The sequence below is a fragment of the Mobula hypostoma genome, chromosome 17 (genome assembly GCF_963921235.1).
Source record: "Mobula hypostoma chromosome 17, sMobHyp1.1, whole genome shotgun sequence".
Taxonomy (NCBI): Eukaryota; Metazoa; Chordata; class Chondrichthyes; order Myliobatiformes; family Myliobatidae; genus Mobula; species Mobula hypostoma.
Window position 1 is genome coordinate 34,938,554 of NC_086113.1, and position 25,549 is coordinate 34,964,102.

At 38.2% G+C, this 25,549-nt stretch overlaps 1 protein-coding gene across 5 annotated transcripts in view; it reads left to right on the plus strand.

The window, feature by feature from the left end:
• The window catches only part of exoc2 (exocyst complex component 2), a 265,211-nt gene that overhangs the window by 192,715 nt on the left and 46,947 nt on the right, over positions 1-25,549 (plus strand). For all 5 annotated transcript variants that reach the window (XM_063069708.1, XM_063069706.1, XM_063069705.1 and 2 more), the window contains 2 exons: positions 1,664-1,780; positions 14,840-14,981. In XM_063069708.1, the coding sequence (XP_062925778.1) occupies positions 1,664-1,780; positions 14,840-14,981 (259 nt within the window). The remainder of the gene's footprint in view (positions 1-1,663; positions 1,781-14,839; positions 14,982-25,549) is intronic.

Below are 25,549 nucleotides of genomic sequence, written 5' to 3' on the forward strand. Positions count from 1 at the left end.
ACTGATACCGATCCACGAAGCATGCAGTGGTACAGCGGTAGCTGGAATGCAATGCATTCAGCACATCTTTAAGAAATAAGCCGAAATAAAGAAGCTAATTAATTAGGTGCCACCCAGCACGTAAATGTCGGCCCAGATCAGAAGCGACGCAATTGGCAATTGCCTCTGATCTGCGCTGACATTTACGTGCCGGGCAACACCTAATTAATTAACTTGTTTATTTTGGCTTTTTTCTTAAAGATGTGCTGGGTGCCTCCCAGCTACTGCTGCATTCTCTGCGGATTGGTATCTGTCTGCGGCCCAGGGGTTGGGGTGGTGGGACACTGGGGTGTCATCTCGTCGTCTGTTTCCATCAGGGCAGGCAGGTCATCTTCTTCTATGTCTGCCTGCCTCGATGTCGAAGGTCGAGGTTCGTCATCTGCTGTGGCTGATGTGGAAGGCTTGCTTGACTGCTTAGCCTCGTGCATTTTTAGATCGTACAGTTCTTTGTAAGGACTCAAACCATCCTGCAAATATGCCCTAAACCGACGTACCCTTTCAAAATTAATGTCGACCTTTATCATTGCAGCGAAAATCTCATGCGGTTGCTTCACATTCAGTTCCTGGACGACTTCACTTTCGGTCCGTTCGTTACTGCATTCAGTTTCGATTGTTATCCTTTCCTCTTCCAATTGCATCAGCTCTTCATCTATCAGTTCTTGGTCATGGGATGCCAAAACCTCTTCAACATCATCTTTGTCAACTTCCACAAGCCAAACTCACTTTGTCTTTACTTCGTTCACCACGATCGAAACGCCTTATTATGTCTAGTTTTACGCTAAGTGTAACACCCTTACAAGCTCTTTCAGGCTTTACCGATACCTTAGAACTCATCTTGCTAACGGATGCTCACAGGCACGTATTTAAGCAATGCTGGTGAGAATGCAGTTCAATCCGGGGGAGAGTGGCTGCTCGGGGCATGCGCTGCTTTTTTTTTTGCGCGCTGCCTTTTTTCGTAACAGTGAAAACACCTTCTGTTAGTGAAAACAGGTAACTAATGTAGATCTTTCGTAACAGTGAGGTTTCGTAAAGCGAACGTTCGAAAAGCGGGGGACACCTGTACCAAGCAAAGGGAATGAATACTTTTGAACTACTGACATTTCAGTTACTGAATTTTAGTTTTTCATGCTTTACAATTTTCCCTCTTTTTTTTGGGCTGTACTGTGGGTGGTGGAGGGAAGAAAAAGAGCATGTAGTTGACAAATAAAAATTCTCTGTTAAATTGATCAAAATCCCTGGTTGTAGTACTCATTTATATGAACAAAGGGTTGGGGGTTGAATACTTTTACAAGGTACTGTAAATATTCCTTGAAATAATAATGATACAAATGTCAGGATACCAGTTCAGGAACATAAACAAGTGTTGTTGTTCCCTTGATAAAATTAACTATTTATACCTGTTTCTTAGCAGTAAGTAATAAAATGGTGGCCCTTGAACTTCCATGTGGGAGTGAACGTTCTTGAGTTCAGTCTTGTTCCTTCTGAACACAAAGTAAATTGGCTCTGAGTAAGCTGGAGAATTTTTGAGTGAGGAGAGCTGGACATTTATAGACATACAGTAAATCACAGCATGGTCATGCATGTTCATGGCGAGTGTCTTAAATATTATTTTTAACTTCAATAGGAACAAAGACTACTGATTGTCCTAAGCAACTGTGAGTACCTGGCACATCACACCTTCAACAATTTGGCCGAACACTTTGAGAAGCATGGTTTCCAAGGAACAGAGAAAATTGCACAGGTGATATTTCAAACTGTTGTTGAAAACCTCAAAGTAATTCTTAATAATTTGGAGCATTCCGTGTACAAATATAAAAATACAATTCCAGGCAGAGTAACTTCATTCCACTGTTACACTGATTGCTCAATTTTAAACCTGCTTACATAGAGAATGACAAAAATGTTTTTTTTATTTTTCACAATGTGTAGTCATTTTAAGTTTCTTGACAATTTTATTGAATTATATTTGTACACCTACAATATTGGACCTATTTTTGCACTTCATTTTGGTTAGTTCTGAAAGAAAGTAGATTCTGTACTAATGCTTCCAAATGGATGATGAAGGAATGGTGAAACAACAGTCCAACTCCAGATTTAAACAGTTGTTAGACACTGGCACTATAGAGAAAAATTGAGAGAATGCTTTGTTCTTGTCAGTGTTTTAAAATAAATTTAAAATCAATTTATATTCAGGTTGTCTGTCTGTCTAGGTACCATATCCAATGCAGACGTTGGTGACCATGGTTTTCCATATAGATCTATCCTTCGGTTTTTGGATGACTTCCATTTCCTCGATGTGTAGCCACCTGGCTAGGCTTTTGATGTACATAAGCTGAGGTCTTCCTCTAGGTTTGTTCCCCTCGATCTTTCCAGAGAGTATGAGTTTTTCTAGTTCATCTTTCCGCATGATATGTCCACATGAGTTGTATTTCTCTTATTGTCGGTATGAGTGATCTAACTGCTTGGGCTCTTCTGAGAACTTCTTCACTTGATGTGTGTATGGTCCATGATATTTTTAACATTCTCCTGTAGAATCATACAAAAAAAATCCATGGACCAGCACACATAAAGTACTGGAGGAACTCAGCAGGTCAGGCAGCATCTATGAAGGGAAGTGAGCATTAGGAAAAACACTTGTACGACTATGAGCAAAGAGCAGGGGTAATAGGACAGAATTGATGGTCCTACAAGGAGTCAGTATAGATCTGATGCATCAAATCACTTGTTGTGTTATAATAATACTATGATTCGCGGCATTAAAGTTCTGGTAAATTTGCAACAAGAAAGAATCTGATCAGCTTATTTCGAACAGTATTACTACTTAGTGAGTCATCATTGATCAGAAACTCAACTAAACTAGCCCCATAAGTGCCGTAACTGAATGAACAGAGGTTGAAGAAGGCAACTGGTACTATTTTCAGCACTGCAAAGTAGAGCATGTCAAGACTCTACCACATAGAAGAAGGGCAGAGGGCAAAAGTGAATGCTAACATTTGCAGGTTGTGTATCCCCATGATCTGGAAATATATTCCTGTTCCTTCATGATTATTAGATTCAAATGCACCCTCTGAAAATAGTCCCATGAGTTAACAGGAGTTGCATCACTTTCAAATTTCCTTCCTATTATGCACCCGTCTTGGAAGTGTGGGCCACATCTTTCTTGTCATTGCACCATCATCCTGGTATCCTTTAGCTTCATCAGGACCACTGGGGACACAGCAGTGTAAGAACTTTTCTGAGGGGACTTTAGAAATGGGTATTACATTCTGACTTTGCTAACATCACTCTCATCCTATGAGAGAACTTAAAAACAGAGAAATATCTGACATACAAGAAACAGTCAGGTCTGGCTGCACCTGAAGATGGAGAGATATTTTATTTTCCAACTTGATGTTTTGTAAAAACAATATGTAATAAAATCTTTGTAATTCATTGATAATATGTGACTTATACACTGCTTTGTTTAAAAGTTGTGGCTGAAGTTTTTAAAATGTTCGTACAACAGCTTATCATGTATCACAATAATTTCCAACATACCCTGCCAATTATTTGGTTTGTCATGTGGTCTAAGATGCTGGATGGACCACAAGGTAAGTAATTTTATAAACTGTTCTCTCTCCTCTGGTGCTTTTGACTTTCTCATTCAAATAATTGACATGTTCTTGCTCAACACAATAGTCTCTGAAATAATTGAAAGCACCAGACCCATCACCAGTATTTCTTTCCCTCGAAATGTATTGCCACTTTCTAAATCCATCTTCATCATTCCTGCGATCACATTTTCAGCTTTTTCATCTGACACTCAAACAAGCCATGACCTTAAAGCAGCACTTATCAAAGTTACAAATAGGGTCATCATACTTTCCTTATAATTTCCCTTTCATTTTTCCTCATAATCAGATCTATGTGTGGCTCATACATATGGTAAAAATCCATGAACAATGCCTGAAATTACAATAATATTAATGAAAATTCCCATGGTTGTAGGAAATCTAAAGTTAAAGAATAAATGTTAAAGAATATACATACATATTAGTATATCAGTCTTCACTCAAAGAGAATTGGCAAATTAACAATTCAGGTTGAGAACCTTCATCCAAATGGTTCTTATCTGAACCTTTGCAGGACATGCTAGAAATTGGAGGAACAAAGTACTCTCTTGAATTTTTATATTCTACTGATGTGTGGATAAGTAATTCAACAGTTGTGGGTTTGAGTCCCACTGGAGTTTCATGTTTCTGTGGAGGCCAAGTCATTGGGTATCTTTAAGCAGAGGTTGATAGATTCTTAATTAGTAAGTGTGTCAAAGGTTACGCGGGTGAGGGGTGAAGGCAGGAAAATGAGGTTGAGAGGGATAATAAATCAGCCATGATGGAATGGCAGTGCAAACTCGAGCTGGATAGCCTAATTCTGTCCCATATTTTATAGTCTTATTATGTGCATTTTTGGATTATATTTTAAAATGGAGCAGAAGTCGAGAATATAATTGCACCTTAAAAATTAAACTTAAGTAGGCCTAATCAAACCTGGTGAGAGAGTATCATGTGCAGTTTTGGGTCCCTTATCAAAGAAAGGATATGCTTTCATTGGAGAACGCCCAGGGGATGTTCATAAGAATGATCCCAGGAATGAATCGGTTAACATATGAGACACTTGGTAGCTTTGGGCCTGTACTCAATGGTCCAGAAGAATGAGGGGGGATCTCATTGAAAGGCCTAGATAGAGTGGACATGGAGAGATTTTTTTCCTATAGTGTAGGAGTCTAGGACCAGAGGCACAGCCTCAGAATACAAGGACATCCCTTTTGAACAGAGATGAGGAGGAATTTCTTTAGTCAGGCAGTGGTGACTCTGTGGAATAATTTATCACTGATGGCTGTTGAGGCTAAGTCGTTGGGTATATTTAAAGTGGAGGTTGATAGATCCTTGATTAGTAAGAGCATCAAGGGTTACGAGCAGAAAGTAGAAGAATGGGGTTGAGAGGGATAATAAATCAGCCATGATCAAATATCTTATGATTTTAACTGTTAATTTACCTTTGATGTTTTAATAACACTGGCCCACAACCCACCACTATTCAATCATAAAAAATAGTCGAAACGATTACTGGCATTAATAAGTTGGGTATGCATTGCAAAACTGTTCAAGAATTTAAAACATCAGGAATTTTAAACTACTCAGCCTGCTACTGCTTTCTCTTACCACCTTAAACTAAGACTAAGAGACAAGTATTCAATAAATTTGTGTTTCAGCAATGCTTAATCTCACAATGAACCATTAAACAGAGGTGAGAGTTCATCAACCTGAAACATTATCTCCATTTCTCTCTGTGAAAATGCTGACTAATCTTCTGAGGACCTCCTGCATTTTCTATTCTTATTTTAGATTTCCAAAATCTATGTATTTTAGCTTTTTGATTATTTTGCAAATAATTTTTTGCCTCTTCCCTCACAGCGGGCTCTACTATTAAGAACATTGTAATAAGCTACTGATGACAGGGTGTGGTTTTCTCCTCTTTCTCCATTCTTTCCCAAATAATGGGGTTACATCTACTGCCATTCAGTCTGTGGGAGTTGTTCTAGGATCTGTGGAATTTTGGAAATTAACAACTGTGCATACATTATCTCCAGAACTAGCACCTTTAAAACTGGAAGATGCAGTTCATCAGATTCTGGGGATTTATGATTTTTCAGTCCCAGTAATTTCTGTAATGCTAATGTTTTAATATTTTTTATATACTGTGTTCAGTCCAAAAGAGTTTGTTCACACTATTTGCAGGTGGTTTTCTATATCGCTTTCCTTAAAGATGGGTACAAAACTTCTCTCCTTTTTTTCCCTTAATTCCTAATACATTTTCTTCTCTTAAGTTTGCAGGGGACTATTCTGTTTTCCTGTTCTCTGTCTAAAAAAATCTTCTACTGTTGTTTCTCAGTTGACTACTTTGTGTTCTACCTTCAATTTCTTTGTTAATGACTTGGTCATCAGTAGTTTAATTCTGCTTTTTCTTCAATTGTCAGGCCTATTTTTTGACATTCCTGTGATCTATTATTATATTTAATTTCCCTTGAAAATCATGGGTGGACCACTTTTTTTTTCCATTTTGAAGGAATTTACACTCAGTGGCCACTTTAGTAGATATCTCTGATATCCAATAAAGTCACAGAGTGTATGTGCATGGTCCTCTGCTACTGTAGCCCATCTAGTTCAAAGTTCAGCATGTGTGTTAACTTGGATTGTATATTTTGTTCTATATTGTAATTTCCCTTCCGCCCAAAGCAAATGACGTACTCTGACTTCTATAAATATAATACTTAGGAAAAAAAGAGTTGATATACAATTCTGATTCCTTCCTAAGTTGGCCCTATTTTTCATAATTTCATATTTGCAAAGTATGTTCCTTTTAGTATTTGCAAGAAGTAGTATGATTTTGACAGTTATGGTCAGCAGATATACTTATTTACCTTATTTTTATAATTTCTCCTCATAGTAGGTTAATTGAACATTGTAAATTGTTCCGTGATTAAGCTAGTGTTAAATAGTGTCGCTGGGCACTGTGGCTTGTTGGGCCGGAAGGCCCTGTTCCACGACACGAATAAAATATATAATTATTGCAATATGTATCATGAGTCACTGAAAATTTGGCTTATTATCTTGCTTTCTTTCTGATCATCTTATGTTAGTTTATTCTCTATTATTGAATGAAATTTGCTAAACATTACATTGTTGTATTATACTTCTATTACATTATTCTTGTCGATAGATTTACAGGTCCTCTGTATTCAGTGGCAGGTGCAACAAAGGAGTCTGCAAATCCATGTTCTTTTTACCTTATCTCTCACCCAAATTAACTTAAAACGTTTAAAAAAAATCCCCTTGAATCAATATTAAAGTTTTAAAAGAACCTGCTTACCAGCAACTGTTAAAATGTCAGTGTATTTGGATAAGATCTTGTGGGAAAGGATATGTCATGATTTGTTTAATTTTTTTTAAATGTAGGCTTATTTTGTTACATATCTACTATGTAAGTGGGTATTTTTATGAGTAATAGTAGTTAAGAGTTGTATAGTACAGAAACAGTGGCCATGCTGATCATTTACTAAACCCATTTGCTCACATTAGGATCATATCTTCCTATGCCTTGTTGGTTTAAGTATCTGTATTTGTATCTAATATCGCCCTCGCTTCTGGCTGCATGATCCAGATTTCAACCATTGTCTGTGTATTTTAAAAAAACATTATCTGTCAGATCTACTTTAAAACTCCTGCTTCTCACCTTAAACCTCTAAACATTTATCTTCATCTTTGATATCCCTACCATTAGGAAAACTGTTTTGAATATCTATATTAGTCATCATCCTCAGGTCACTCCTCACTCCTCACTGCAGGGAAAACAACCCCAGCCTATCTAATTTCTCAAAACTGAAGTGCTCCAAACCAGGCAATATTTAGGTGAATGTCTTCTGCACTCTCTGCAGTGCAATCACATCCTTCCTGTACTACACACTACATACATTACTCCAGGTGCAGCTTAACTAGTGTTTAGTCAAGTTGCAACATCATATCCCACCACTCACTTTTTTTTAATGCCACCACCCAAGAAAACAAGCATGCCTTATATCTTAACTTACCTGATCAACCTGTGCTGCCATTTTCAGAAAACTATAAAATTAATCTGCAGGCTTCTGGGTTCATCAACATTCCTAGTGCCATTTACTATACTGTAGTTGTATTTATTTTTTTTAAGTAATCAATGGAAAATATTGCACCAACTAAGTAACATGGTTATTTATTTTTTTGTCTTTTTTAGTTCAATATAATGAAAACTCTTAAAAATTCTCTAAATGAGTAAAATAAAGCCAATTTCAGCCGTGCTGAACAACTGAGCTACCAGACTATTATTGCATACATCTGCCACAGTTTGCCTCTGAAAGTTACAAAGCAAGTTTTATTTTAAATAGTTGCTAAAATACAGCTAATCATCCTTGATGTGACTCCAGTCAAACAGATGTAGCAAAAAGTGAGAATGACATGGCATGCAACTGTTATATGATCAACTGTTAAAAGTCAAATGGAAAGAATTGGTGGTGAATATTTGTGTTAACGTGGGCTAAATACTGGAAGTTCTACTTCTGGGAAAAACAGTTCTCATATAAACGACTACTAACGATCTGATTAACCTAAACCAGATCCTGTTATTGTGACTTGTTATCATCCATTACTTTGATGAAAAGGTAACACATGTTAAACTGTAATTACCCTCATAATCATGAAATGTAACAGCCACCTCTTTCATGGAAAATATGGTGTGATGACAGAGCAGGAGGTGTAGAAAGACAATTTTTTTTTGTAAGTACGGCGGGGGAGTCCCTCAGTTTCTCTGCCTTACCCTGAGGCCTAATTATATTCTGCATAATAAATCAATGAGCAATAGATCAATTTTTTTTCTGAACAGTATTCATTGTAACAGCATAAGTTAATCATGTGCTAATGTAGAGGATTTATTTTGTATATTGCCCACACACTCAGTACATCTGAAACTAGGATTAATGTATAACCTGCATTGAAGAGGAATAACTTATAACCAGTCTCACTAATAATAGAATCACAGAACTATCAAGTCCATGTCTGTCTTTAGTAAAGAAGCAGGAATTTGCAATTGCCTTCTTTTCTCTCTGTAGAATCTCTTCAGAAAGTCCTAATAAATTCCTTTTACTACCGTTACCGTTTCAAATCGTTAGCACCCTTCCGAATTATCTTTCACCCAGTATTTGAACTTAGTATAGAGTGAATGTCGTTATGGAAAAGGGTAATGTCACTAATAATTAATGTTACAAAATGAAATTAAAGAAATGATTTCTTGACATTTTTCTGAATAATTTTAAGGAGCATCCTTCAAAAAATATACTACCTATTCACTTATCCTTACCCCTCATATAAATATTGCTGGCAAGATCAGTATCTACTTCCTTCCCTACTTAACATTTGGAAAAAAGATCAGCTGACTTGTTGAATTACTTCCATTCATATGGTGTAAATACGCCCAACTGTCCTATTTGTATGGAGATCCAAGATTTTCAGACCATATGTTCAAAGGTCAAGGTACATTAATTATCAAAATATGTGTACAGTATACAACCTTGAGAGAGTATTCAGACCATGTTGCGTGGGACCCAAGACCCTTGCACTTTCCACTGGCAGAAGCGAGAGGATGACCAGTCAAATGCCAGTAGACGATCATGTAACAAGAGTGTCTTGGACCTCCAGGTGGTCCACAGTAGGAGTGATTGATAAGTTCATGGCCTAAGTTAGAAGGCGATGAGTTATACAGCTTTCGCTACATGCATGTGCAGTTCAACTCTTTGAGTGATTATGCAGAAAGTTTGAAGTTAATAACATCTCCATCTACCTTAGGCCATGAACTTATCAATCAACCCTGCTGTGGACCACTTCTGGAGGTCCAAGACACCGACTTCTACAAAGAAGGGATCCGTATGCTCCACAACCGCTGAACTAAGTGTGCAAATGTAGGAAAAATAAATGTGCAAGGTTTTCTAAAATTGACTCCTTCTACCCTAGGCCATGAACTTATCAATCACCCCTTATCAATCCTATCAATCCTTTTGTGTGTGTCATTAATGCCACTTTACTAAACTTTTATTTAGTTACTAATTTCATTAAAGCTACTTTTCTTTGACCTTTGTTTTGAATGTCCTCCTGTAATTATTCAATGTGTTCCCTTTTTGTTAAAAACATAACCAGAATTGTAATTAATTTTCAAGAAGGCAAATGTTTTTCTTGGTCAAATAGAGATGCCAAATGCGAGCATGTTTTAGATGTCAGATGCATTTTTAACAGGTTAGGTAAAATATGCAAAAATCCCAACGTTGATTGATATTACTTCGATTGTCAAATAGTGGTAAGCACACTGTGGACTTTAGCAATTTTTATTCCTATTGCAATGCACTGCAAAAGCAAAAAGGAAGTTTTCTGTTAACTGGTTTAAAATCAGCAGCAATTACCCGTTCACATGGCAGCAAATCTAGGATTTCCTTGCATGTGTGGTTAAATACGGAAATCCTGACTTACTCTTCTGTAGCTGAGTATACCTTAGCAAGCTCTACTGCAGGGCATACCATGAATTTCATTGGTGGGGCTTCAACTTAGAGTTTCTCCAGTTCTCCGGTATTTATTTTGTGGTATTATCATTTTTTCATTCTGTGCCAATTTAAACCAGGCATTGCTTGCATTACTGCATTGTTTCAGTGGGAATTGTAGGGATACAGAAATGACAATAAAAGGACAAATTTCTTTTCATATTATGTTTTGTTCATATAAAGAATGTTTTATGTGCTTCCATTTGATTATTTTTAATTTAAAAATTGATTATTGTTTCATTTAATACATTTAAAAGTTCATTATTTCAGAATTGTCAATTGCAGTTAGCTAACCCATGGTAGTCAAAATGGGATGCAAAGGAAAATATTCTATTATATTGAAAGACTACTCCATAATGATGCTCCGTTACTATAAATGAAAGACAAAAGTATGCTAAAAATGCTCACACGTCTCTTTACATCTTCTTACTGAATTTCCAATCTTACCTATTTGTAAATAAGGGGAAAAGTGTTACTGTTAATGATTTTTCTTCAGAAATAGAAAAAGTAAGACAAAGGAAGCAGGTCGCAAACAAACTGAAAGATGAAAATCAGGAGAATTTAATTGAGCAAAGGAAAGATGGGAGAATGCAAAAGTTAGTGGTAATTAGATGAGTAGAGAAACAAAATCAGAAAATAAACACCTTCTACTCAATATCGTCTCACAAAACACTCCTGTCCTCCCAGGAATCAAACTGGTGAATATTTACGGTGCCCATTCTTGGGAAATGCATCTTCATGTATTATTGCCTGTATCTAGATCTCACAAAAGCTCTATTTAATTTCCGGAAGAATTTATTCACATGTTTTCCAAATCTCTTCATTAGAAACACACATGACTATAACTTCTCAATTGGCAAATGTACCTGTATGTTAACTTAACCAAAAAGAAGGTGTTGGTGAGCAATTATAGCAGAAGAATTGTACTGAAAGGTAATATCATATGTAGCATCATAAGTAAAAATTGTAAGCTGGAAATGTATTAGAACATATAAAATATTCAGATAAATGTATAAATATTTGGTAACTTGTTCCTTGGACCATCACGCTGAAACATATTGAGGGCAATGGCACAATCATTCCTTAACTCTGTTGTCACTGGGTTTTTTGTTTTTAAAGATCTTATTCTGTTGTAATCCAACATATAGCTTGGTTCCTTCTGCATCACTATTGCATCTGCTCAGCTTTGAATGGTTTTGTCTGTGATTAGATTTTTTTTCTTCCTCACCCACCTTCCTTAGAGTTGATATCTGTTTATCTTGAGTAGCTATAAAAATCTGTTCCAAATAATCTGTGTTGTGGTAATAGTGTGAAAACTCCTGAAAGTTATCAGTTCTCCTCCTACAAGCAGAAGTGCCTGTCGCCACTCTTAATGTTCAAGTGTTCTCATCAAATGAGGAAGTGTTCCTGCCCACAATGTGACTTCTCTGTGGGGTTCGGAAGGAAACAAGTTCATGCATTTATAATTTGTATCATGATATTTCTCAGAATGTTTTAAAGCTATTTTACACACAGAAGTCCAGCTATTGCTGCTGAGTGCCCAAAAACAAAAGCGAAAACATAAGAGAAAGGATCAATTCATCTGCACTATTTGAAGGGTAATCAGAAATCCAATGCCATTAATTTCAACTGTAATGGACTGTTAATACGGCATCTCATTTAAAGTACAGTATCTGTAATAAACTAGCATTGATGCATTATTATATCAAAATGTCAATCAACAGTGAGCCCTCATATTCTGGAGCATGATTTGCAGTGACAGTTTTCTGGTTCAGACAAGGTCATTCAAAAAGTTTTGAAGCTGTTGTTTGCAATGTTTAACTTAATGCAATATAAATGTAAGTTTTTCTAAAACATGGGTCACTTGTGAATTGATACTGCACTTTCTCTTAAATATGTCCCACCTGTGTGAACAGAATATGGTGCAAAGCAAAACTCTGTGGGCCATGTCTATCAGCATCATCTCAGTGTTAATTTATATACTATAATAAGTTTGTTTCCCTTTATATTCTATGATAAATTCAATACAGTACATAGTAATTTCTACTGATTTGTCTGATCTTGTTTTTTTTGTTATGATGTAAAACTTCATTGACGGTTAACTATGCACGACAAACTCTAGATCTAGATTAAAAAATACGATGCTGAAAATTCTCAGCAGATTACACAGCATCAGTGGAGAGAGAAACCAAGGTAATATTTCTGGTTTCTTACAAATGACACTTCATTTGGGATGCTGACCATCATTGTTCAAGAATTCTGAGGATTGAAAGAGTGGGCAGGTGCAGACAATGTGGGAGGTTTCATTGGTTGTTAGATCATGTTAATGAGGTTCCTGTAAAATAGGATCAATTTCATTAGCTTAGCTTTGGAAGAAGCCTGGCTAAGCATACAAAGTTGCTTTTACTGCAATAGATTGTAAAGGCTCCTGATCCAAACTGGCACCCTCAATTGGTAACGTGTCTGCCAAGCATGTACTGAGGTGGAAAATCAAGACTGTGTTAGTGATAGACCCACAGAATATTTTTAAAACTCGTTTCATGGTAAGAATTTCTAAATGAAGTGATAGACAAGGTTGGTAATGTTATTTTTTTCCATGAGACAAGAAGAGAACAGTAATTTTATATTAATGCATTTGTTTCTTTTATTTATGTTTCAATAGAACAGGAACTAATTTGTTGTTTTCAAGTTGACCTTCCCTCACTAGAATGCTTATCACTATCCAGTTTGTACTATGAGGCATATTATTCCTGGATCACAATTCATGATAAGATATTGGACTATAAATAAATCTTCCTGATCTTAGGTGATATTAATGATTGTATAATGCAGCACTATATTTACAACAATGTGAGGTGCAGCCATTCTGAGGTTTCAGCCAATGTCTATGAGTTTTAAAAGTAGTAAGATTTGGGAGCAACCTTTCACATTGGTTTGAAAGTAAAATTTATCGTTTGTGTGTTACAAACATTCAGATTTGAGAATTTTCATCTATTTCTGACAAAGGAAAGCTAGGTATTACTAGTTGCTCACTTTCATTATAGTATATTTTTAGTTTACCTCTAATGATTATTATAATAAAATTGTTTATCAATGGTGCCATTAAATAAATAATATATATTTTATGAATATTTTATTAAGCAGTGGCAAGGGTGTGCAGATTCACTATGATTAAAGAACCATGTCATTTAATTTCTATGTATTTTTTGGCATCATTGGTAGTAATATCTGTTTTACATTAACCAGTCTCATGGAGAAAATATTTTTGTGCACTTTTAAGTATCTTGTTCTAAATATTATTTGTTCAACTTAAAATATGGAAGCTGCACAAGGTGCAGTCCATAAAATATTCCGAACTATAATTATAATATCTGAAATTGCGGTTGGAAATTTCAAAACGTCCTTAATGGGAGATGTTCCCTTCCAACTAAAAGGCAAAATACTGCACTTGCTGAAATCAAAAATATAAGCAGAAAAAGATATACATACGTAGTAACACACACAAAATGTTGGAGAAACTCAGGAGGTCGGGATCTATGGGAATGAGTAAACAGTCAATGTTTTGGGCTGAGATTCATCGGAACAGGACTTTTCAACATAGTTTTTTTTCTGTCTGCATTGGTGGAATAACAACAATTCAGGTATATGTTCAAATCTAAAAAATAAGTGTTGATTTTAGGTATTCTGATATGATCCAAAAACATGGTTGGTAGTAGAGTACACATGGAACAAAGTTCTTTTCTCCTGTTTCAGTTACAATAATGCATTGCCTATCATGTTTTAAATATATGGATGAGCACGTATCCCTCATCATCAGGGGGTGTTGGTCCTTTAACACCATCTCTTTGGTCAGGATAGCACAGCAGTGTCTCTACTTCCTGAGGAGAATGAGGGTAGTGAGGCTGCCCATTACTCCACTCTTGCCCCCCCCCCCACCACCACCATTTTAACCAGTTTTTACAGGAGCACCATCAAGAATATCCTAACCAGCCGGACAGCCAATCTGGTATGGAAATTGCAAGGTGTCTCTGACTGCAAGTCCCTACACAGCATTGCAAGGACTGCTGAGAGGATCATTGGTGTGTCTTTTCCACCCATTAGAGATATTTATCAATGCACAGATACTTTACCATTGTCAATGATCCCCTCCCATCAGTCCACCAATCTTTTTGACCCCCTAACATCAGGCGGGAGGTGCCATAGTATGCATTCAAGAACTGTTAGGATGGGAAACAACTTCTTCCCCCATGTCATAAGACTATTGAACTCACTGCCACCACCTAGATTTCATCATGCATGAAGCACCAGTAGCATTATACTGTTCACTTTTTAAATGTATCACACGTGCAGCTTATTATTTATTTATTTGTAGTGATATTATGTGTTTTGTGTGTGAATTTTACGTTCTGCGTTGTGCACTTAAGTCTGGAATAACGTTGGTGATATAATGTGAACGGTTGAATGACAATGAACTTGAACTTGATCAGTTGCGAACGGTCTTCACAAATATTGATCAACTTGCTATATTTTTTATTAGCCTGTGTCCCTTACCAATCATTTGGCAGAAACTATCTCTTGCTGAATATGTTTCTAAGTTTTTATTTGCCTTGGGAGAATCTCTGAAGTCATGGAATATAATGTTTACAGGTTAGCATTGATGCTGTGAAGTATCTGGATCAGAGGCTCTTTGAAACCTATATTGAACTAAAATCGGATCCAATTGTTGGCTCTCTAGAGCCTGGAATTTATGCTGGATATTTTGACTGGAAGGACTGTCTTGCACCTACAGGTATGTCATTTTTTTGTTGCCGTACTTCATCTGCAGACAATAAGATTTTAAAATCTTAATACGGTTACTCTTAATCAGTTTTGCTACAATGTATTTGTGTAATTCCAGAATATATAATGCTTAACGAGTTACGTATTGCATCAGTTAGGTTTAGTTTTTTTTAAGCTTGCAAATTGCTACATTTGGGGTACACCACAATATAACTGTTCATAGTTCATGTAGAAGTCTATTGCAGGCATTAATTCTTTTCAACTTGATTAGCGTAGTTAAAAATAATGGTCAGAGCCATATAAGAATGTGTTAAGTTGTACCTAGTGGTAATAGCAGGTGTTATTTGCTGAATGCTGAACATGTATTGCATAATCATGCTTCCTTTTGTGGAATCTATTTTCAAACGTCCCATGTTATAAATGTGAGATTTCAGCACGAAGCTTTGTCCTTCCAACTGGCAGGACCTTTGATTCTAAATCAATACTTAATCATGCAGATTAAGGGTGTTTCTTTTCCTCTCTTTCACATCCTCTAAAATTTAGTACTTATTCATCCTACAAATGACTTTTGAATTTTTATTAACAAATGCGACACACATTCTTAAAAATTTTAAAGGCTGATAGATCTTGCACATCACTTAGTTTTTTTTCTTATTTCTGGTGATGTATAAATTCTAGGTAAACATGAATGTTTACTTATGAAAGAGTAGTGGTTTGGCAACACTGACTTAGTGCACAAGCAAGTGACTTATAAAAATAACAAAGGCATATTTTCAGAATGTTTAGTCATCTTTCCTATTGATGTAAAAGATTAAAGAGAAAATGCTAAATAAGCACTAAACTCTTTCAAAATTCTTCATTTCTTTGTTTATAAATTTACTTGCGGTTTGTAAACTTGCTGAAAAAATTAGTACATTTTCTTTTGGGGAGATGGGAGGTTTGAGGTACCAAACATGGCTGACCATCTGCAATTTCATAGCATGTAAACAAACTGTCAATGTTTTTCCAGAGAAGTTAACCTTCTTGTCTTTGAGCTTGCTGAATACTTGATAAAGGAAGCTTTCTTGGACACACTTCACAAATTCCACTCCATTCAAGCCTTTTACACTATAGTTGGCCTTCTCTATTTTAAATTCTTCCACTATTACTACGATACCATGTACAGTACATATAGTACAATATCCACTGAAATCTAATGTTTTGTCGTTGGTGCTGCTTTCTGTTTTAGATGTCTAGGAGGTTTAGTTCATTATTTTCTAAAAACCCTACTAAATCTTACTAAGATTTTGGCTCAAATGGACTAGGATAAAAAATTGAGGTGCAATACATTCACTGAGAAGGTGATTGGAGTTTCAAAGTAATCATTTTTCTATGATGATGAAAAGAGGGACAACCAATGCTGAAACTGCCTTAGAGACAAATTCTGCATACGTAAAATGTCCACTTTGAGCAGTCCATGGTCCTTGCAATTTGTGATTAAATTTATACCTATTTGGAGAAGTATTTCTTTTTCTCTATGATTCTGCACAAGCCAATTTGCATATAATTGAATATAAATTCTATTGTCAATCAGTTTAATCTAGTTTTTTTAAATCATTTAAAATCCTTCATATTTAGAGGTTTTAACATTCTGAAATTTGGTCTCAAGCTGAAATTAAATTATTGGAGCAAGCTTTACAAAAACAAAAATTCTGGGGTAAAGTGGTAAGCTTCAGAGTAAAAATATAAAATTATACATTTAAAATCCATTTAAAATGTATCTTTTAACATACTTCTGCTCAGAAGAGCTTAATTTTAAGTTTGTAGCAAGCAGAATTAGCAGAAACTAGTAGTACAAATGAATTCGCTGGCAGATTTGTGGATAGGGCCAATTTTCTGGATTGATGCAAAAGATTGGAAAATATGTACCAAATATAAATTACACTTACTGGTGCTATAAAGAAGCTACTTATTAGAAGCAGTTCCCATAGTCATTCAAAAGAAACAAAAGGCCAACGTGGCAAGTTTAAAAGTCACAGTATAGTTGAAAACTATGGGAATGCAAAAACTACGCAGGAAGCCGTAAGGGAATGGGAGGCCCAACGAAGAGTATGAGAACAGATAAGAAGCTAAAATAGGAGAAATCTACAAAATAATTTAGCAATGAGTATTCAAGTGAATTGTAGGGACATTTAACATCCAAAGATAAGATTTTCTTGTGGAAGAAGAGATCATGGATCATTGAAATCTAAATGAGTTCTTTCACCCTCTTCTGGGAAAGGGGGACGCTGTCTGTGTCATAGTAAAGTAATCATGGGATTGAAATGAAATGAGATAATACCACGCTCAAAGGTGAAACTTAGCCATATTCAGAGATTGAGATATATTCTGAGTCCTGATGCATTCCAGTTTACTGATAGAGTTGTAGGGAGAAGTTCTAATTTTGCTACAGATTTCCAATCATCTTTAGATATTGGAGATCAGAATCAAGTTTAATATCACCGGCATAATTCGTGAAATTTGTACACTTTACAGTAGCAGTACAATAAAATACAGGATAAATAAACGTAGAAAAACTGAATTAAAGTAAATATATTATGTGTGTGTGATGCAATGAGAAGCAGGCATGTGCTGGGTGGTGGGGGTCCTTAATAATATGGACACTGCCTTCCTTAGGCACTGCTTCTTTAATATGTCTTGGATACTACAGAGGCTGGCACCAATGATGGAGCCAACTAATTTTACAAGTTTCTGCAACTTACTTCAATCTTGTGCAGTAGCCCCCCCCCCCCCAATACTAGTCAAACTGCAGGGTTGCAAGTGTTACATTCTGGTCAAAAATGAAGTTTAAACATGGTACCTAAATGCCAATCAGACCAAGAGTTGGTGGCTGAGGAAACATTTAAAAATAATATTTAGAACAAGTTTAATTGTCACATGGAAAAGTCTGCCAGTAAGTCCAGTTGGAAGCATTAATGGCAGAGCACATCTGATAACATTGGAGTTCTTTGATGAAGTTACAGAGAAAGAATTGATAAGGGTGTTGTGGTTGATATGTATATCAGCTTTAAGAATCTTTTTGAGGAAGTGCTGTATACAAGTCCTGAATCAAGATTTGGATCCCTTTCCCTCCCTAACACCTCTTCCTCCCCCAAACAAATGCTGCTTGACCTAGTGAGTTCATCCAGATTCCAACATCTTGTGTGTACCAAGTAATAAGCTTGTTGAGATAGAAAGGTAAAATGACCAAATGCATAGATGCTGAAGTTTTATTGCAGAGATTCAGTATGTTAGGAAGATGAAAGGCAATATAAGCTAAATGGTCTACTTTTAAAAGAGTGCAGGACCCTGAGTCCGAATAGACAAAATGGTGTGCCCAGATTATGAATATGTAAAGTTTTATTTTATATTTACAATATATCTTATTTCAGGGCAAATCTAAATGATTTAAATTTATTCAGTTGTTAATATTCAATATCATGAAATATCAGGCTGTATTTTTGAATCTCTTCTATTTTGTGCATATTGTTTAAGGAAACATAATATTGCTTTTGTAAATGAATGTAGAAAGTCATAATTATGTGGGAGGAGAAGTCAAAGCACAGACTTTTCTCGCTATAATTAATTAAATATTCATCTCTTCTTGGTATTTGATGGGACACAGTGTTTATTCATATCCACTGTGTTCTGAATGCTGAATAATAGCTTTCAAAATTATTTCATTTTGCTGACAAATAACTCCATGCCCCATACTACTTCTTAGAACTTGTGATCTCCATTTGATAGCAGATTTTTTTTTCAGCTCCTATTTGTTTGAAGTGTTACCTTAAACAGGATTCCACATAACTCTGGTCCACTCATTCTGAAAGGGGAAATTACTGGAAAAGTAAACCAATTAACAGTATGTGGGAGTCTATTTACAGTAACTTGGTAGCCAGTTAATTATACATGTAGTTGGAGAATCCATGCCTCCTAGTGGTTGGAAATGAAATCACATCTCAGAAAACAGCCTTGTTTAAGCAAAGGTAGTTATTATTATAGGGGATTTGGACAGATCTTGTGCATGTATCAGTTATATTTGATTACTTTTCCAATTCTTACCTACAATTGGTTGTTGGGATGAAAATGAAAATAAATGCATTTGATTAGCATCTTGGTACATAAAGGAAGTTCTTCATGAATAACTTCAAAGTGAAATGATTATGTAAGCAAACACTCTGGTTTTGTTTTACATGTAGCATAGATACATGATCTGTCAATTTTCTACGTGTTGAATGACAAGTTGCATTTCTTGTGCCTTTCTATCAATGCCACAGAATGTTTCATGTCCCATTGAGCTTTTCACAATAGGTAGATTGTGGTTTAATATTTTCTATTCATAGCATTTCCAATGCTGCAGATGTACTTCAAGACTGGTGGACTAAAGATGTATCCACAGGTTTTTAGCCATCTTTCAATGCTGTTGCTGTTGAGTGCCATCGAGTTAGTGGCTCTTGGTGACCCTACAGATAGTGTAATTGTCCATAGGGTTTTCGTGGCAAGATATAGAGTAGATTGCCAGGCCTTTCTTCCGTGCAAATACTGCTGCTGCCCAGTTTTGAGACCCGACTGAATTAAAACTCCCAAGTAGAATTACTTTGTATAAATGTTCTAGACAGCCAAATTCAATAATAATCACTGGTGTAACCGCACAAAATATTGAATTGAAGTTGCATTTAGTGATGGCTATTATGAAGAAAGACCTAGTGAACCAGGAAGATGATGAGGTTGAAGGCAAAGAGAAAGGGAACCCTATCCTTGGTCTAGATGGGAGAAAGATTGATGAGGCAGAAGTACAAGCAATGGAATAGATGTATTTGAGAGCCCAATCAACAGTGGTCATGAGAAAGCAACAATTAGAACCATAGAACCATAGAACATTACAGCACAGAAACAGGACTTTTGGCCCTTCTTGGCTGTGCCGAACCATTTTTCTGCCTAGTCCCTCTGACCTGCACCTGGACCATATCTCTCCATACACCTCTCATCCATATATCTGTCCAAGTTTTTCTTAAATGTTAAAAGTGAGCCTGCGTTTACCACTTCATCTGGCAGCTCATTCCACACTCCCTCCACTCTTTGTGTGAAGAAGCCCCCCCCATGTTCCCTTTAAACTTTTCCCCCTTCACCCTTAACCCATGTCCTCTGATTTTTTTTCTCCCCTAGCCTCAGTGGAAAAAGCCTGCTTGCATTCACTCTATCTATACCCATCATAATTAAGAAAACGTTAGCATTTCTGGCAAGTATTTGATGTGGAAGATGTTATCATCAGAGAACAGATACATCTTCACTGGGGAATGAGGAGAACAGAATGCACTCCTTGCATGAAGTAGCATGGAAATATGTGCAATCAAGGTGAGAGTCTGTGGGCTTGTATTTGATATTGTTTGCTTTCTTGTCCTCAGAGAAGTTGACAAATTGAGGGAACAAGAATTTGAATGAGCAAGTTGGGTGGAAATCAGTCGCAAAGGTGATGAAATGGGAGAATTTAATATTAAAACAGGAAGCAACATCAATGAAATTTTCTAGGACATAAAAAGTGAGGACCAAGGCTTTAATGAAACAAGAACTGTTTTGCATATTCTGCGGATTCCTGTGGGTCCCCTTTGCTTCCACGCTGGCAATATATGCTGGTATTTTGTGGGCAACTCACAAAATTACTAAATATTCAGGCAAGGGCAAGCTTTTACAGAAACCTTTACAAGTTCATCAAAAGCCCCTTTCATCAGGAGAAGAGCAGGGTCCTTAGAGTACCTGTGAGGGAACTGCACCTGAGGAAGACCCACTCTGATAACCAGAGGCATGAGCCAGTCATCATTCCGAATGACATGCCACCAATCCACCCACCTGAGCACCAGATGGATGTAAGGCCCCCTACATGGAGGGAGGTGGAAAGTAAAGTTAAATGAGAAAGATCAGCATCAGCTCCAGGGCCCAATGGCATCCCATACTGGCTCTATAAGATCACCCCCGGCGTCCTGAAATACCTCTGGAATCTAATGAAGGTGGCATGGGGAAAAGGAATTATACCTAAGGCATGGTAGGCGGGATACTAATTCCCAAAGAGAAGAATTCCTCAACAATCAGTCAGTTCCGCCAGATCAGTCTCCTGAATGTGGAAGGAAAGATCTTTGCTGTCGTGGCTCAAAGATTCTCAGCCAAAAATATTTGCAGAGCAACAACTTCGTTGACACATCAGTGCAGAAAGTAGGAATATGTGGTTTCCCAGGATGACTGGAACACGCAAATGTCATCTGGCACAAACTGCCAAGAAAGAAAAGAAAGATCTGCATGTGGTCTTTCTAGATTTTGCTAATGTTTTTGGGTCAGTGCCTCACGAGACTCTGTGGGCAGCTTTCAACTTTTTCCAGGTTCTGGAGGGCATCACAAAGCTGGTTGAAGCATACTTCCAGGATCTGCAGTTCTGTGTCACAACACAAGATAACACCACCACATGGCAGCACCTTGAGGTAGGCATAATGGCAGGCTGTACCATCTCTCCTCTGGCATTTATCATGGCAATGTAGCTCATTATCCGAGCATCACAATGGGTGGTCAGAGGGAAACGCTTGAAGGATGGGCTGCGTGTATGGATGACATGATCACAATAACAACAACAGAAGCAGGCACCAAATGCCTGCTGGATAACTCCAGGTAAATATCAAATGGGCACGAATGTAGATCAAACCCTGTAAGTCTGGCAGTATTTCAATTGTCAAAGGCCAGCTCACCGACATAAGGTTTTGTATCAACGCTGAGCCAATACCAACTGTCCTGGAGAAGCCCATCAAAAGCCTCGGACGTTGGTACAACGCAGACCTCAGAGACACAGAGCAGGTGGAACAACTATGGCAGGATACAATCAGTGGCCTCAAACTGATCAATAACATGGCTCTCCCAGGGAGGTTGAAGCTTTGGTGCTTTCAGTTTGGACTGCTGCCACGACTTATGTGGCCAATTGCCATCTATGTCTAATGCAAATCGGCTGAAAAGGCTGGTGAACTCACATGTGAGGAAGTGGCTTAGGCTACCAAGATGCCTTAGCAGCATGGGACTTTACAGGAACGGAGCCCTTTCTCTGCCAATTTCTAGCCTGGTGGAGGAATACAAATGTGCCAAAGCAAGGCCGGAAATGACACTCAAAAATTCTCGGGACCCAATCGTAAGAGGCATTGCTCCTGCTCGAGCAACAGGGAAGAAATGGACCCCAGCCACAGCAGTACTGGATGCAGAAACCGCCCTCCGACACCAGGACATAGTGGGCTATGTCCAACAGGGCAGAGGAGGCTTTGGCCTTGGAGTGATGAAACCTACCTGACAAAAGGCTACTACAACTGAATGCCGGCACCTGATGATGGAGGAGGTGCACCACCAAGAAGAAGCAGCCAGGTGTGCCATAGCAATATCCCAAGCCAAGCAAGGCTGCTGGATGAGGTGGGAGGGTGTTGAGAGGAGGAAAATCACATGGAGTGAGCTGTGGAGCATGGAGTCAAACAGATTGAGCTTCATCATCAGAGCAACATATGAATTCCTGCCCTCTCCTACAAACCTAAATCTTTGGCTGGGAGAGGATCCAGCCTGTCCTCTGTGCGCAGTTCCAGCATCCCTCAAGCACATCTTGGTTAGTTGCAAGACCAGCCTAATACAAGGCAGGTACACCTGGCAACACAACCAAGTGCTGAGGTGTTTGGCAGCTGAACTTGAGTGTAAGAGAGTAACCAACAACGCCAGGTCTCTCAATGCCCAGACAATGGTCCCACAACTACCATCCTTCATCCGGGAAGGAGAGAAATCGGGGGCTAACGCCTTGCCTCACGACTCATGCCCAGCCCGCTGAGTGCCCCCAGGGACTGGGAAATGCGTGTTGATTTAGGCCAGAAACTTATCTTCCCATCTGAAATTGCAACGACCAACCTGCGGCCTGACCTGGTCCTTTGGTCCAACTCCTGTTGGCGCGTCTTTATCATTGAGCTGACGGTCTCCTGGGGGGATTCTGTGGATGAGGCTTACAAACAGAAAAGGCTGCGATATGCCAACCTTGCAGTTGAAGCAGAGGAGTGAAGCTGGAACGTAGAAGTGCGCCCAGTTGAGGTGGAGTGCAGGGGCTTTGTAGCCAGTTCCACCGTAAGGCTGCTGAGGGAAGTAGAGGTCAGAGGGCAGGCCCATAGGAAGGCAATCAAAGCACTTGCTAATGCCGCCGAAATGAGCAGTCACTGGCTGTGGCTGAAAAGAAGGGATGCTGTCTGGGCTGCCAAGTGACCATCTGGAGACTGACCATGTGACACACACCCAGGTCTGATCAGCCTGTGGTGGGCCTGCCTCGGCTGAGGGAAACACCCAATGATGTTGAGATACACAACTGAAGATGTGTCGTAATGGTAGTGACATCATCTTGTGGTCATCTTTAAGAACTACTTCCACTCAAGTCAAGTGCAGTGCAGAAACTTTAGGGATTGTAACATCCAGTCCTATTAATCAAACTACTAGATGTACTCATTCTGAACTACGATCGCTACAATCCACAGCCTGTGATTTCTCGTTAAGAACCGTCTACATGAACTCATGATTTTACAATCACTTGAAGGGTTCAGCGAACTGGACTCTCAGGAATGCAGGTATGGCACCTTGAAGCTGAGGAAGACTGGCGATCGCCAGGGCTGATTTCAAATCAGGTTAAAGCATCGAGGCTCGAGAGTAGAAGCAGAACCGGTGTTCAGCCCTGCTATTTCATGCCAGCCCAGATCCTTCCACCTGAGCTCATCCCATCCACCTGCATTTCACCCATCTTTCTCTTCTCTCTACTACCATTGAGCAGAAGGTGCGTGAGTGTTGGGTCCCACCAGGTTCATGAACGGTTGTTGGCCTATGACCATTGGGGACCTTTGCTGGTGTGGGTAGTTTTCCTCGCCTCAGCACTGAATTAATTACACACCCAGTAGTCTGATTTTCATGGACATTGCCTTCGTTATGTATGGGTTTTCATGGATTCTATTGTATTTCTTTATTTCCCTGTGGGTGCTGGCAAGAAAATGAATCTCAAGGTTGTATATGGTATACAAAGCTCGATAATAAATTTACTTTAAACTTTGATCTTTAATTTAGAGGAAGGGAGTAGAGTGCTCAATATGAGATTAAATTCATCTAAGTGAAAGAGTAATAATGGAGGGCATTTAATAGGGCTACATGTAAAGGGCTCTAGTGGATCCATGCAGAGGAAGGAGCATTGAATGCCCAATCATGTTTTCTCCATTCCTTTAGAAAATATTCAATAGTTCTCTCTTTCCATTAGTTTACGGTCATTTTATCACCAGAATGGTAGACAGGTTTGTTGTGAGAAGGCTACACAGACCCAGCAAAGGGACATAGTTAGCGCTGTGAGAGTGTGCGAAGTTTGTAGCCTGAGTGTACTATAGGGACATGTGAGATTATCCATCTTGGAATGATGAATGAAAATGCAAGATGTCATGGTGTATTTAACTCTGAGGTTACTGGTTCTTGAAACACAAAAGGTTGGCATAATCGTATAGCAGGTAATTAAACAGTCAAATGGACTGTTGGCCCTTATTGTAAATGGTATGGAGTATAAAGGTAAAGAGGATTTTATGCAGGATGAGAGGTAAGTGCAGAGGTGTGGATAATAGATGAAATGCAGTGAAAGACTGTCAGTTATGGTATCTGGGGAGCTATGGTTCAAGAAAGAGGAAAGCATTGCACAGACACCACTACTGAAAGTCTCATCATTGGAGCAGATGTAACAGAAATGGGAAAATAGATTGGGGTCCTCACAGAAAATGGAATGGTGGGAACTGTAGTCATAATAGCCGTGGAAATCTGTGGTCTTGTCTTGGATGCCCGTGGTAAGCCTATTCCCTGAGACTGACATGATAAGAGGGAAGGGAGAGATCAACTAAATGAAGGTGTGGACAGGATGGAAAATGGCTGAGAAGGTTATGAAATTTTGATAGTCTAGGGGAATGCAGGAACCAGCATCAGTGCAATTGCCGCTGTTCCAGAAAAAGAATTTGGGAAATAGGTCTACATGGGACTACTGCAAAGACTGTTCTAGGTATTCCACAAAAAGACCAGCATACCCTGGGAACACGTGAGTGCTCAGAGCTACACCTTTGATCCGGAAAAAGTAAGTAGCCATTGAAGGAAAAGTTGCTCAAAATGAGAGTGTTTTGAACTATGTAAACAAGCTGGAGGGGAACTTGTGCCTCTGTTCACCCTCTACTGATACGGAAAGGTAGTGTAAAAGGATTGCACTTCCAAATTGAAAGGTTCCACAGATATAAGTGAGAATGGACAGGACCAGGGGAGAAACAATGGAGTCAAAGTAGCATGCAATAAGTTTGGTGGGGCAAGAGAATGCTAAAAGAACATGTATGCCTCTAGAGTCCTGCATGTGGATATTGGACAGAGTGTAAAATTGTTCTGCATTGTGTCTCCTTGGAATCAGTTCAGAGTTGAGTGAAGTTATCCACACCAGTTCAGGAGCTTGATGGTTGTAGGGTAATAACTGTTCCTGAACCTTAATGATGGATGCTACTTTCTTGTGGC